Source organism: Hemiscyllium ocellatum, chromosome 17 (genome assembly GCF_020745735.1).
Source record: "Hemiscyllium ocellatum isolate sHemOce1 chromosome 17, sHemOce1.pat.X.cur, whole genome shotgun sequence".
NCBI classification, from domain to species: domain Eukaryota; kingdom Metazoa; phylum Chordata; class Chondrichthyes; order Orectolobiformes; family Hemiscylliidae; genus Hemiscyllium; species Hemiscyllium ocellatum.
The window spans coordinates 35,130,858-35,144,495 of record NC_083417.1 but is presented as its reverse complement, the minus strand read 5'-3'; the positions used below and the strand labels follow the sequence as shown (position 1 = coordinate 35,144,495).

General features: G+C 40.5%; 1 protein-coding gene across 4 annotated transcripts in view; it reads right to left on the bottom strand.

Moving 5' to 3' along the window:
* ankrd27 (ankyrin repeat domain 27 (VPS9 domain)) overlaps positions 1–13,638 on the bottom strand; it is a 93,281-nt gene that overhangs the window by 57,817 nt on the left and 21,826 nt on the right. For all 4 annotated transcript variants that reach the window (XM_060837663.1, XM_060837664.1, XM_060837666.1 and 1 more), the window contains one exon: positions 8,906–9,027. In XM_060837663.1, the coding sequence (XP_060693646.1) occupies positions 8,906–9,027 (122 nt within the window). The remainder of the gene's footprint in view (positions 1–8,905; positions 9,028–13,638) is intronic.

Sequence of the window (13,638 nt, the reverse complement as noted above, 5' to 3'; positions counted from 1 at the left end):
TCTTCCTTTGTCTTTGAAATACATCACATTCAAAATGCTGTATTTATTAAAGCTGGAGAAATATCTAATGTGTAAAATAGGTGCAGTTCCAAACTCTGAAGAATACTTGGTAGGGACCCATGGTTGCCACTGCCTATTAGCTATAAATTGGTGGCTGTGCCACTTCTGATTTATTATGGCATATTCTAAATCTGTTTTCTCACAAATTGAGGCAAAAACGTGTCATCGGTGGAAGAGGATGACTATTTTATGACATTAATCACCAATATTATTGTTGCCGAAAATTCAGGAGTCCTTGCTCCTCAAAATTTCAAATCCATTGAAAAGGGCCAGAAACTGTAGCAACCTTGTCCTACAGTTTCTCCATTGCAAGTGGCCTTTATAACTACATCATTGTTGTTTTTTTGAGCTTCAGACAGATCTGGTCTAATGCAAGATAAAAACTGAAGGAACTGCGGATGTTGTAAGTCAGAAACAAAAAAATGGAAGTTGCTGGAAAAGCTCAGCAAGTTTGGCAGCATCTGTGCAGAGAAATCATGTTTCGGGTCCGGTGACCTTTCCTCAGAAGGGTTCCCAGGCCCAAAACGTTAACTGACATGTCTTCACAGATGCTGCCAGACCTGCTGAGCTTTTCCAGCAACTTCCATTTTTTGTTTGTGACTTACAACATCTGCAGTTCCTTCAGTTTTTATCTTGCATTAGATAAGATCTGTCTGAAGCTCAAAAAAACAACAATGATGTAGTTACAAAGGCCACTTGCAATGGAGAAACTGTAGGACAAGGTTATTACAGACAGTTTCTGGCCCTTTTCAATGGATTTGAAATTTGAGGCGGAGCTTTTCTAGTAACTGCCGTTTTTGTCTAACACAAGGTTATGTCCTTAACCTCCATCAGCAACTTTAGAAGTTTGAATACGTGGAGGAAAGCACTCCACAAATAATCTATGTACATAGTATAACACTGAACAAGACTGGCTATCTGTAGACTTGTATCCTTTTGTGGATGTTTTTGTGACTGAAGACATTCACAATGCTGGGGTCTTTACAATTGCAGAAAGTTGCAAGGTGCTCAACTTCCACAGAGCATGTTTGCTCCTTCCTCATCCCTCTGGAGTTTTCTCCCCATCCAATGTCCTCACTGGCCACCACTGAAGCCCATTTCCTAAGTGCATGCTTCACTGTGCATGCTTCCCTGTGCTTGCGCAGCAGCATTTACATATGACATCATATGTAAATTCTACGTGTTATGCACATTCCCAAATCTGTACTTTCCCACATTATACTCCATCTACCGGATATTTATTCAAGCACAAACTATCTATATTCCTCATGTCCTCTTCACAGGTTACATCCTGATCTTTGTCTCATTAACAAATTTTGCAATTATACACTTGTGCCCTTCATCCAAGTCATTGCTCTTGATTGTAAATAGCTGAGGCCCCATCTCTGGCAGTCACATTAATGTACCAGCTATAGTTGAGAAGCATGGCACTGAAAAAGCAAAAGCAGGTCAGGAATTCCTGATTAAGGGCTTATGCCCGAAATGTCAATTTTCTTGATCCTTGGATGCTGCCTGACCTGCTGTGCTTTTCCAGCACCACAAATATCAACACCGACTCTGCAGCATCTGCAGTCCTCACTTTCTCCTATGTACTAGTTATAGCTCATCAACCTAGTAATGACTTGTTTATTCCCATTCTCTGCCACTTGTTAGTTAAGCAATTTGTTTTATAAATCTACTCAGATGTTGTTACACACCTCTGGAGCACGTAGGACTTGAACCCAGGTCTCTTGACTCATGGGTAGGGTCACAACCATTATGCTGCAAGATCCTCTTAGTTCGCTAATATGTATCACTACACCAATGAGCACTATTTCGTAAAGTAAGCATTAATGTGACATTATCTATTGGAAATCCATATACACCTCAGATACAGAGTCCCCTTTACTTCCTCAAAAATAACAGAACCCTAATAAGTCAGTCATTCACAATTTCCTTTTTACAAAGCCACACTGAATTTGCCTAATTTCATTGAGGTTTTTGTAAGTTCCCTATTATAACATACTTAACATTATAGTATTTTTTGCTATGACAAAACATTAAGCTCACAAATCTGCATTCTCTAATTTTCCTATCTTGAACACAAAAGTTACATTTGCCATTTTCCAATCAGAACAGATATTTAGAGAATATAGCAATTTGGGGAAATTGTAACCAATGCATCTACTCTCTTAGCATTCACTTCTTTGAATGGGATAGGCTGAAGTCCAGGTGGTCCTGGGGATTTGTCAGTTTTTATTTCAAATAGTGTTCTCAGTAACCTTTTCCAGGTAATTATAATTTCCTCCTTCCCATTTGCCTTTTGATACACAATCATTTCTCGAAGATTGATCTTCACTGTTAAGGGTACAGCAATGTAAAATATCTGTACAACTGGTTTGTCACTTCTTTATGTTCCATTATTAATCTCCAGACATTCACTCTCAGAAGACCAACACTCATCCTTTCCCTTTTTAAATATTTGTAAAAGCTCTCACTATCTTTTGTTAACTTTTAAATAGCTTTCGCTCATACGCTCATTTCTCCTTCTTCACTATTCTTAAATCATACTTGTTTTTAATATTATGTCTAATCTTTTGACCAGCCATTCATCTTTTGTGGAATTGTACATATTTTCTTTCAAACTGATCCCAGCTTGAAATTCCTTAGTTACCTTCAGACAATGCTTGCTTCTCACTGGAAAGCATTTTTGCTGAATGTGATGAAGCAAAGAAAATGTATGCCACGGCAGCTTGACTGATCTATTCATTAAACTAATTTCCCAATTCACTTTAGCCATTTCCAGTTTCATACTTGTATAATCCATTTTTACATATAAAGCACTAGTTCTAGACTCTCTTCACTTCCTCAAATTGAAAATAAAATTGGGTCATGGCCAGCGCTAGCTAGGGGATCTTTATTACCAGATTGCCATAAAATCAAACAGCATGGAGATAGGCCCTTTGGCCAAACTGCTCCATGCCAACCAAAACGTCCTTTCATACTCACCCCATTTCTCTACGCTTGGCCTAGATACTGATAATCCATTCCCTATTCATGTATTTGTCCAAATGCCTTTTACAATGTTGTTAATGTACCATCCTCAACTACTTCCGCTGGCAGCTCATTCCATATGCGTATCACTCTCTGTGTAACGCAGTTGCTCCTCAGGTTCCTTTTTATTCTTTCCCTTCTAACCTTAAACTGATGCCCTCCTGGATTCCCCAACCCTGGGAAAAAAAGTGTGAGCACATTCACCCTATCCATGCCTCTCATGATCTTATACATGTCTATAAGATCCCCCCCATTAGTCTACTACATTTTAAAGAAAAAAAATGTCCTAGCTCGATCAACCTCTTCCCCATAACATGAGTCCAGGCGACATCCTTGTAAACTTCCTCTGCACTCTTTCCAATTTAATAACATCCCTCCTATAGGGTGACCAAAACTGAATACAATACTCTAAGCACGGCCTCAGCAACATCCTGTACAAATGCAATATAACTTCCCAACTTCTATACTCAATGCTTTGACCCATTAAGGCCAGTGTACCAAAAGCCTCCTTCACTGCCCTGTTCACCTGTGACTCCACTTTTACAGAACTGGGAACTTGAACTCCAAAAAACCTGTTCCACTACACACCTTAAAAAGGTCCTACCATTCACTATGAAACTTTTATTTGACTTTCCCAAATGCAAGATCTCACATTTATTAAACTCCATTTGCTATTTCTCAGCCCACTTCCCTAGCTGATCAAGGTCCTGTTGCAATTTTTGATAGCCTTCATCACTGTCTGCGATATCACCTATTTTAGTAAACCTGCTAATCATGACTTGTACATTCTTATCCAAATCATTGATACAGATAAAAAACAGTAATGGGCCCAGCACAGACCTGAGGCACTCCACTAGTCACAGAACTCCAGTCTGAATTGCATCCTATTACCCTCTGCTTCCTGCCATCAAGTCAATTTTGTGTGCAGTTTGCCAGCTCGCCCTGGATTCCATGAATGTAACCGTCCTGAGCAGCCTACCATGTGAAACCTTATCAAAGGCCTCACTGAAATACATACAGACTACGTCTACTGCCCTGTCCTAGTCACTTCAAAGAACTCTAGCAAATTTATGAGACAAAAATCGCCCACTCAAAGCCATGCTGATTACTCCGAATCAAACCCTGTCTTTCCAAACGCATGTATACCTTATCCCTCAGAATCTTGCCAAGTAACTTATGCACCACAGATGTTAACTTAATGGTCTATAATTGCCAGCCTTTTCTTTGCACCCCTTGAAAAATGGCACAACACTCGCTACCTTCCAGTCTTCCGGGACCTCACTCATGGCTAACAATGATGCAAAAATATCAGCCAGCAACCCCCCAACTCCAAATTTCTTCTCTAGTCTCTTGTAGTGTTTTTGGACAGATCTGCTAAGGAGGTTTATCCACCTTCATACATTCGAATACATCCAACCACTCTTCTACGGTGATATGGACTGCCCCCAAGATATCACCATCACCCCCATCCCAGACTAACTTCCCTAAATTCCCAATTTTCACGTCTTTCCCCATGGTAAATACAGAGGAGAAATAATCATTGAGGCTTGCCCATTTCCTGCGTTTCTAGATATACAGGTCCACTTTGAATTCACCCTAATCTTCTCAGCCAAGGCTCTCTCATGCCCCCTTTTTGCCCTCCCGAATTTCTTCTTCAGTAACCTCCTGTATACCTTCAGGGATTCCCTTGATCCCAGCTGCCTGTACCTGAGCCATATCTTTTCACTGGTCAAAGTCTCAACATTTTTCACCGTCCAGGGTTCCTTATTCTTACCTTTCACCCTCACAGAAACATTCAGACCTCCAACTCCAGCTATCTCATTTTTCAAGGCTTCCCACTTGCCAGAGGTCCCTTTGCCTGCAGACAAACTACTCCAATCAAACCCTGCAAACTCCTCGACAGGCCCCACTTGGAAAAGAGTTCTTACACAAGCCCCACACCTCTTAGGTCATCACAAAAGTTAAAAATTTAAGCAAATCACTTCAAATAATTTTCTTGCTGATGTACTCAGATTAACAGGGAAAAAAAATGACCAGGTTTCTAGACTCAACTAGAAATGACTACATTACAAATAAATCAGTTCTAACTAAGGGAAATAAAAAAAAATGATCAGCCTTATAAATTTAACTTGAACTGTTCGCTTCCTAAACCCCTACACCCACAAACAAATGAATGGAGAAATAGGTTAGGAGAACACAGTTCAATAGCACTAGGATTCAAGGAGGTGTCATGTTGCTTCTTCTAAGTTCCATACTGCATGAATTGGAGATGTCATACTAATTGTTCAGTCTGTCAGTCATGGGTTAGAGGCCACAGTGTACACACAAATAGGAACAAGAACAGCTAGCTATCAGCCAATTCTTTTTACTTTGTCTGTCAGGAGGGAATGATGCTGTTTTTTTTTAAAGAACCTGAGTTTTCTATCCCTATGTTGTTCACACATGGACTGTACACCTCCCCAGGAGCCAATTAGAATTTGTCATGCTGAGAATTCCTGACCCACAACTGATCTTAATTGAAAAAGCAATTAACAGGCTGTCTCTGAGCAAAACTGCTCTGAACATATTCATGGTGCTAATGAGTTTAGCAATCCTCCTCCACTGCTTCAGCAAAACAACATTGTAAGTACAAAGTCTCAAATGATTTCTAGTAACTTGTTTAAAAACGGTAAAATCTTTCTCCAGAATTTTTTGGTTTAAAAAGAGTTAAGTATCCTTTCCCATTTTTTATCACAATCTAGAAATGAGCAAAAGTTATGGTTTTTACACTGTCTCACTGTACATTACCAGATGCTGATATGGAAATGCCAATATCGGTCTGGAGTGGACAAAGTTAAAAATCACACAACACCAGGTTTAGTCCAACAGATTTCTTTGAAAAGATTAGCCTTTGGAGCGCTGTTCCTTCATCAGGTATCTGCCCGAGGAACAGTGTTCCAAAAGCTAGTATTTCCAAATAAACCTGTTGGACAATAACCTGGTGCTGTGATTTTTAACTATTACCAGATTAAATCACCTGCTTTCTTGGCTCCAGAAAGTGTTTTCAGATCATTTCTTGGAGCAGTACAATGAACTCAACTCCAGATTACCTCTGCCAATCTGATTTGTCCAACCTATATGGAGATTCAAGTCACCTATGTCTATCTTAGCACCTTTCTAACAAGCCTACATTATTGTTCCTCACATACCCATTCTACAGTGTGGTTACCATAAAGGAACCTATAAACTACTCTCACAAGTGACATTCTACCTTGATAATTTATCCCCAACCAAATTAATTGTATATCTTAATTGTCAGAACCAAGTTCATTTCCTAGTTAGATATAGTAAGAGGAGTTGTTCCTCAACCTTTTCAAAGCTCCCCAGTCTTTCTAAAATGTCATGCATTCTTCAATATTTAGGTCCTACCCTTCGGTGATCCTGCAGCCATGTCTCAGTAATGGATATCATATTCAGTACAGTCGTTTTTACTTGAGCTGTCAGTGCACCAATTTTGTTTTGAATGCCACACACAAATTCTTTAGCTCCACCTTTGTTATTTTTGTAACATCTAGCCTTATCTGCTGACAAACACTTGGACTGTACGTTGTACATCTTTCACTTATGCTGCGATTCTCCTTTTCCTTACTTTCCAACCTACATTTTTCTCTCATCCTTAGAGGTTGCCTCACCTCCAACTGATTAGATTAAAACCCACTCTACCCCTAGTTGTACAACTCAGAGCCTATCATAAAAAAGGTACATAGCTGCAAATTTTTCCAATACTAGTGTAAATGCCACATGAATTAAAACCATATTATTCTTTGAGCCTTGTATTTACCTTGAACACAGTTTACCTTCTTCTAATTGTTCTTAACTCAGGTAAGAATCCAGAGGGATTCTGACTTTTCAATTTAGCCCCATGCTGCTCATGGTCTCTAAGCTGAATGTTTTTCTAGTCCTATTTCATCATTGGTACCGATGTGGGCAATCACAAATGAAACCTCTCTCTCTCAAATTTCTCACCAGCGCAGGGCAGATGTCCTAAAGCCCAGCAAATGTCCTATGCAAGCAATATATCCTCCCTGCTGGGTGTGGAGAACTGTGTCAACCCTTTTGACTATAATTTTGTCCAACAATGACCATATTCGCATTTACTCCCCACACTTAAATAGTTTTCTGTATCACAGTGACACAGTCAGTTTGCTTATCTATCCTGCACCCCTACTTTTGTTCATACAACCTCCAGAATCTCCAGCCTGCAGGACAATGGCAAGGGCTGAATCTCCTCCATTTCAATCATCTAGATCTGCCTCACTTGCCATCACACATTCCTATCCTTGCCTAAAATCAGGCATCCATGAGACTACCTCCTGGACCAAGTGACCAGATAATTCTACCCCCTTGCTGACACACGAGTGTCAGTGGCCCATTCAATCTGATCAAAACTCTGAGCTGCATGTGTGTTTGTCATGAATCTCACTGGCACCCTGCAGCTCTTATTCTGCAGTCTATCTCGCCATTTTTATTGCACTAATTTATTCATTTTTCTATTCATATAGGTAAAGATTTGAAGGCCATTTTTTAAAAGCTGAAATTAGGGGGTCAGCTTATACATGAGGTATTGTTTTAGAGGAGATAAAATTCACACTTGCCACGAGTCAAAAACAAAATGAACAAACAAGAGCCAAATTTGAAAATCACATTGGGCAAATATATCCTGGTGCGCATAACAAGTGATGACGCAGGTATTGCGTTTGAATCAAAAATGTACAAATCACCTCCTTTAAGGCTGCATATATGGTCTGGAAAAAAGACCCTTGAAAAACTAGGGTCGATATACACAAGGTATATGAAATGAGATCGACATATTAATTATAAATTACCATATATACTTGTGCATAAGCCTCAATAAGCTGTACTCCGGCAAGTAAACTTTATATTCACTAATAAATTGAGTTTTGAAAGATAAATGAGCAAAAATATTCACCCAGTTAACAATCACTGACCTGTTTCCCTGTGACACCACACTTAGATTTTTCTCAGCACACAGTTGGTGCACAGACTGAGGCGCTGTCCTGTCTCAAACTGCTCTTCAAAACTCACCACTCTCTCTGGTACTGCATGGAAGGACAGCATCACCACTAAGGAAGTGCTGCAGTGAACAGGTCAGCAGCACCTGCAGGACAGTATGATCAAGAATTGACCCATGTCCTGCATTATCCAGGCATACATTTCCTCCAGAGTGGCGATACAGTGGATAGCACAAAGCAGAAGGAGGGGACCAAACCAGCCAAAGAAGGCTTTGCTAAGCACATTTAAAGGTGGATGTCCAGGAGGATGACTGGCATGATGGCCCATGGTTAGCACTGCTGCCTCACAGCGTCAGAGAGAAATGGGTCTGGGTGGGTTACTCTTTGAAGGGTCGGTGTGGACTGGTTGGGCCAAAGGGCCTGTTTCCACATTGCAGGGAATCTAATCTAATCTAATCTAATCTGGGATCAGAGTTCAACTATCTGTGTGGAGTTTTCACATTTGCCATGTGTCTACATGGGTTTCCTCCAGGTGCTCAGGTTTCCTCCCATAGTCCAAAGATGCGCAGGTTAAGTGGATTGGCCATGCTAAATTATCTTTAGCGTCTCAGGATGTACAGATTAGGTGGATTAGCCCACATGGGACCAGAGCAACCAAGTCTAACTGTGCTTCAAACACTACATTCTCTGTAAATGTACATATTAATAATGTCATAATAGATTATCCAAATATGCACCGAGAGGAAGTATAAAGCGAAGCTTAAACATTATTTTTTTCCATCTATTCCTTAAGTACTGACCTCGTTGGCTTGGTGATTGCATGATCGCATGGATCACATTTCGTAAGCAGATCAGCTTAAGCTGTGGGCTAGTACACTGGTTCAGCTGACTCAACTCCCGTTTGGCACGAGGTATATTAATACTGAAATACGAAACATAATCAATCAGGTTAGAACAGTGTTTTGTTAACAAAATTGCCACAATATTATAATAATAGGTAGGTCAAAATAAAGAATAATATTGCCATCAATAAGGAGCATAATTAAAAACTTAAAATTCAGTTTTGGTTCACTAACACCCGCACTACTTTCACTTAACAGGTGAATGTACCATTATGCAAATCAAAAACTAAGCAACAAAGTCTGCGCTATTTTAAGCAACTAAAACTTACCAGCATTTTTAAGCAAAGTCAACTGCAATGATAGGCTGGTCAGCATCTTATGCTGTAGTTGAAAGACAATTTTCCGGCTAATGAAGGAAATGAAGTTACCCTTTCAAACTAAAAACACATTGTTACCAATAACTAATGCATTATTTTTACATGCTGTTAAAACCTTGTGTTTATGTAAAATTCCACTGTCCCATGAGTAACAAAATCAATATTTTATAACACCAGTTCAAGCACTAATCTGCAAAACATGAGTCTTTGCAAACAGCAATCACAGACAATGTATTTCCATTGGCCTCCAATCAAAAGTTACAAGCCATTTCCAACTGTACCACGTGCCAATTATTTCACTTTTGTGCAGCACTTATCTGTGCCACAGATAACATCTGGTCTGAAACTAACAACTTCTCCAAATACTTACCACTTTTCAAAAATAGAACAAAAGTTGGGCAAGTCCAACAAAGATCCATTTACAAACCTAGATTCCAACTATTATTGAAAGTCAAAAGACCAACAGTTTAATGAGTAGTTTAGCAGAATATGCCAAGCAATGCATGTGACATACCTACGAATCAGGTGACAACCTGAGTGAGGCTACACACTGGATTACAGCGAGACAACTGGACAATGATAAGTAACCTGGAGCAGGTTCAGTATCCCACATTTGGCAGTTGGGGGATTTAAATTCAGTTGAGAAAATAAATTTGGCATTTTAAAAAGGTATCTATACCAATCACCATGAAAGTATTAGGCTTGTAAAAATCCACTTGGTTCACTAGTGTCCTGTCAAGAAGTCTATGGTTACCTGATTTGGCCTTATTCCAAATTGCTTTTTAAAATAGCCTATAAAGCAACCAACATATCCAACTGTGACATAAACTAGAGATAGTATTTATTTTTGAGCCCAAAAAAAGCCTGCATTCAAGACCTATCTGCTCCAGAGTCATCACATCAGATTAGATTAGATTAGATTACTTACAGTGTGGAAACAGGCCCTTCAGCCCATCAAGTCCACACCGACCCGCCAAAGCGCAACCCACCCATACCCCTACATTTACCCCTTACCTAACACTATGGGCAATTTAGCATGGCCAATTCACCTGACCCGCACATCTTTGGACTGTGGGAGGAAACCGGAGGAAACCCACGCAGACACGGGGAAACGTGCAAACTCCACACAGTCAGTCGCCTGAGTCGGGAATTGAACCCAGGTCTCAGGCATTGTGAGGCAGCAGTGCTAACCACTGTGCCACCGTGCCGCCCACAATCAGTGAACAGACTGGTTAGAAACAAAATCTAGAACGAAACAGGAAGGATCATCTGGCATTGACCTTGGTGATCCACTAAATATGACAGAGAAACATCCAGTCTTTCATCAATTTCTGGAGCCTTTGGGAACATTGACTGAAATTCAAGTCAAGTCAAGTCAAACAACAGCCTGAACAAGTCATACTCAGCAAACTATACAATTTGACTAACAATTCAAATCCCAGATTACAACTTTGTGGAGTGTGTCTGGTTCCATTGGCAATACAGACCCACTAGAAATACACAACTGAGAGGGGGAATCCTCAATACTGACTCTGGATCTCACGACTTATGGTGAAACATGACCAAGAAACCACCCAAGTGATCAATCAGCTCAAATATGGTCGATGGTAATTTGTATTTTTCCATGTCAAACACAAACAGCAAAAAGCAAAAAGCACACAGAGCAAATTTTTGGCTTGGAGAAATTTAAATGTCAATCAAGAGCAACTTTGTACGGTCTTTACTGACCAAGCTGGCCTCGTCTTGAGTGTTATGGTGTCAACCTGACCCCATATAGTGGTGAGACAAACAATACAAGGATACACTCACTGAGAGAAAACACTGTCCATCTTGTTGTGCGGTGCAGTTGTTCTGAAGAATGTAGTGGGAGACAGTGAGGGCTGCAAATGGTGGAGATCAGAGTCGAGAGTGCGGTGCTGGAAAAGCACAGCAGGTCAGACAGCATCAGAGAAGAACGTAGTGGTCAATCACCTTCTTGAACTCCTGCAGTCCATGTGTTGTAAGTACACCCTCAGTGCTGTTAGGAGTGGAATTCCAGGATTTAAATCCAGAGACTGAAAAAACAAAATGACTATATAGTCGCAAAGCAGGATGGTGTATGGCTTGGAGGGAAACTTACAGTTGGTGGTGATCCCATTTATCTGCTGCTATGTCCTTTCACATGGTCTAGATTGTGGCAAGTGCTATTGACACAACTTTGGCACTCAAAGTTTGTGCGAAGATTTGTAGCTCGGGTGCTTGTTGTTGTGGTTCTGTTCGCCGAGCTGGAAGTTTTGGTTGCAAACGTTTCGTCCCCTGGCTAGGAGACATCATCAGTGCTCTGGAGCCTCCTGCGAAGCGCTTCTTTGATGTTTCTTCCGGTATTTATAGTGGTCTGTCCTTGCCGCTTCCGGGTGTCAGTTTCAGCTGTCCGCTGTAGTGGTCAATACCCAATATACCAACCACTACAGCGGACAGCTGAAACTGACACCCGGAAGCGGCAAGGACAGACCACTATAAATACCGGAAGAAACATCAAAGAAGCGCTTCGCAGGAGGCTCCAGAGCACTGATGATGTCTCCTAGCCAGGGGACGAAACGTTTGCAACCAAAACTTCCAGCTCGGCGAACAGAACCACTACAACAACTTTGGCACATTTTGTAAATGATAGCAATCGGCAGAATGTTTTGTCCTGGGTGATGCTGAGTTGTTGCAGTCAGTCAACAGGGAGGATTTCCCATCACAGTTGGGACTTACAGCTTAGAGATGGCAGACACTTTTTGGAGAGTCAAGTTGCTTACAACAGAATTCTAAGCCTGACTACAGAGGCAGATCACTGTATTCATATAGCTGTCCAGTTCAGTTTTTCGTCAATAGTAAACCGCAGGATGTAGAGACTGGAGGATTCAACAATAACAAAGTCATCCAATGTTGTGGAGAAATGGTTGGATTCTCCGTTGATGGAGATGGTCACTGCCTGGCACTTGTGGTGTGAACGTTAATTGACAGTTCTTACTTGCCTCAAGTTTAGATATTGCCCAGGTCTTGCTTCTTTGAACATGGACTGCTTCAGTATCTGAAGAGTCATGAATGGTGCTGAACATTGGGAATATTCATTGGTTGCACACTTATTGATAAAGCTGCTCAAGATGGTGACATCTAGGACAATACCCTAAAGAATTCCTGCAAAGTGTCCTGGAACGGAGGTAACTAGCTTCCAATAATCACAACCTTCTTCTTTCAGATTAGATATTCCTCCAAATCAACAGTGATTTTTCCCCTGAATCGCACACCCTCCAGTTTTGCTAGAACTCAGAGATGCCATACTCAAGTGAAATGATGCATTGATATTAAAGACTGTTTTCTTGCCTCATTTCTGGTGTTTAACTCTTTTCAACATTTAGACAAATCCTTTAATGAGGTCAGAAGCCAAGTCTTCCCAGCAGAATCCAAACTGTGTCAGACAGCTACTTGATTGCACTCTCAAAAACCTCTTTCACCAGTTTGCTGATGATTGAGAGTCAACTGAATCGAAGGAATGGGAGTTGGTATTTGCTCAGTTGCCTTTGTCCACTGCATATTTGCAAGAGATCACTGGGTATATGCCAGGTGTCGAAGCCAGGGTCTATGCCCCTAGAGGCCTGGTATATCACTCACCTTAGCCAGGCATCCAAAGGGGAGTTTAGGATAGCGTGCTGGGAAAAGCATTTAGCATACTGATTTAGGCAACATTCTGCTGAAACTACAGCACGATGACAGCGGGACATGAACAAAAGGAAATGAAGTGATACAATATGCCGACTTTAATTTTCTGATTCCTAACATTCTGACTCAAAGTGACAGCTACCATGCCAGAATGCATCAGCAAAGGCAGTATTCATTATACGTACACCATCAACTTTCCTTATTAATTTGTACAGGCAGTCAGGATCAAAACATTGGCAAGATTGCCTTCCTATCCATAGCGCACAGTAATACTATTTATTTTTTAGTATGTCTGCTGAGTAAAAGCATAAACTACCTGGACCTAATCAAACACAAGAGTTTTTTAAAAACTCATTTGTAAGATATGGGCATTGCTATTTAAAGTCCGATGGGCAGTTCAGAGTCAACTACATTGCTCTGCATCAGAAGTCATATGTAAACTAGACCAGGTAACAACAGCAAATTTCCTTCTCTGAACAAACATAAATAAACAAACAAACATAAAATGGGCTTTAAATGATATTCAGCTAGCATTTAATTTCAAGTTGTTTTAATTAAATTCAAATTTAATAATTCAATTTAACTGCTGCAAGTTCATATGTTGTAGTTAAAATTGAAGGGAATTGTTTG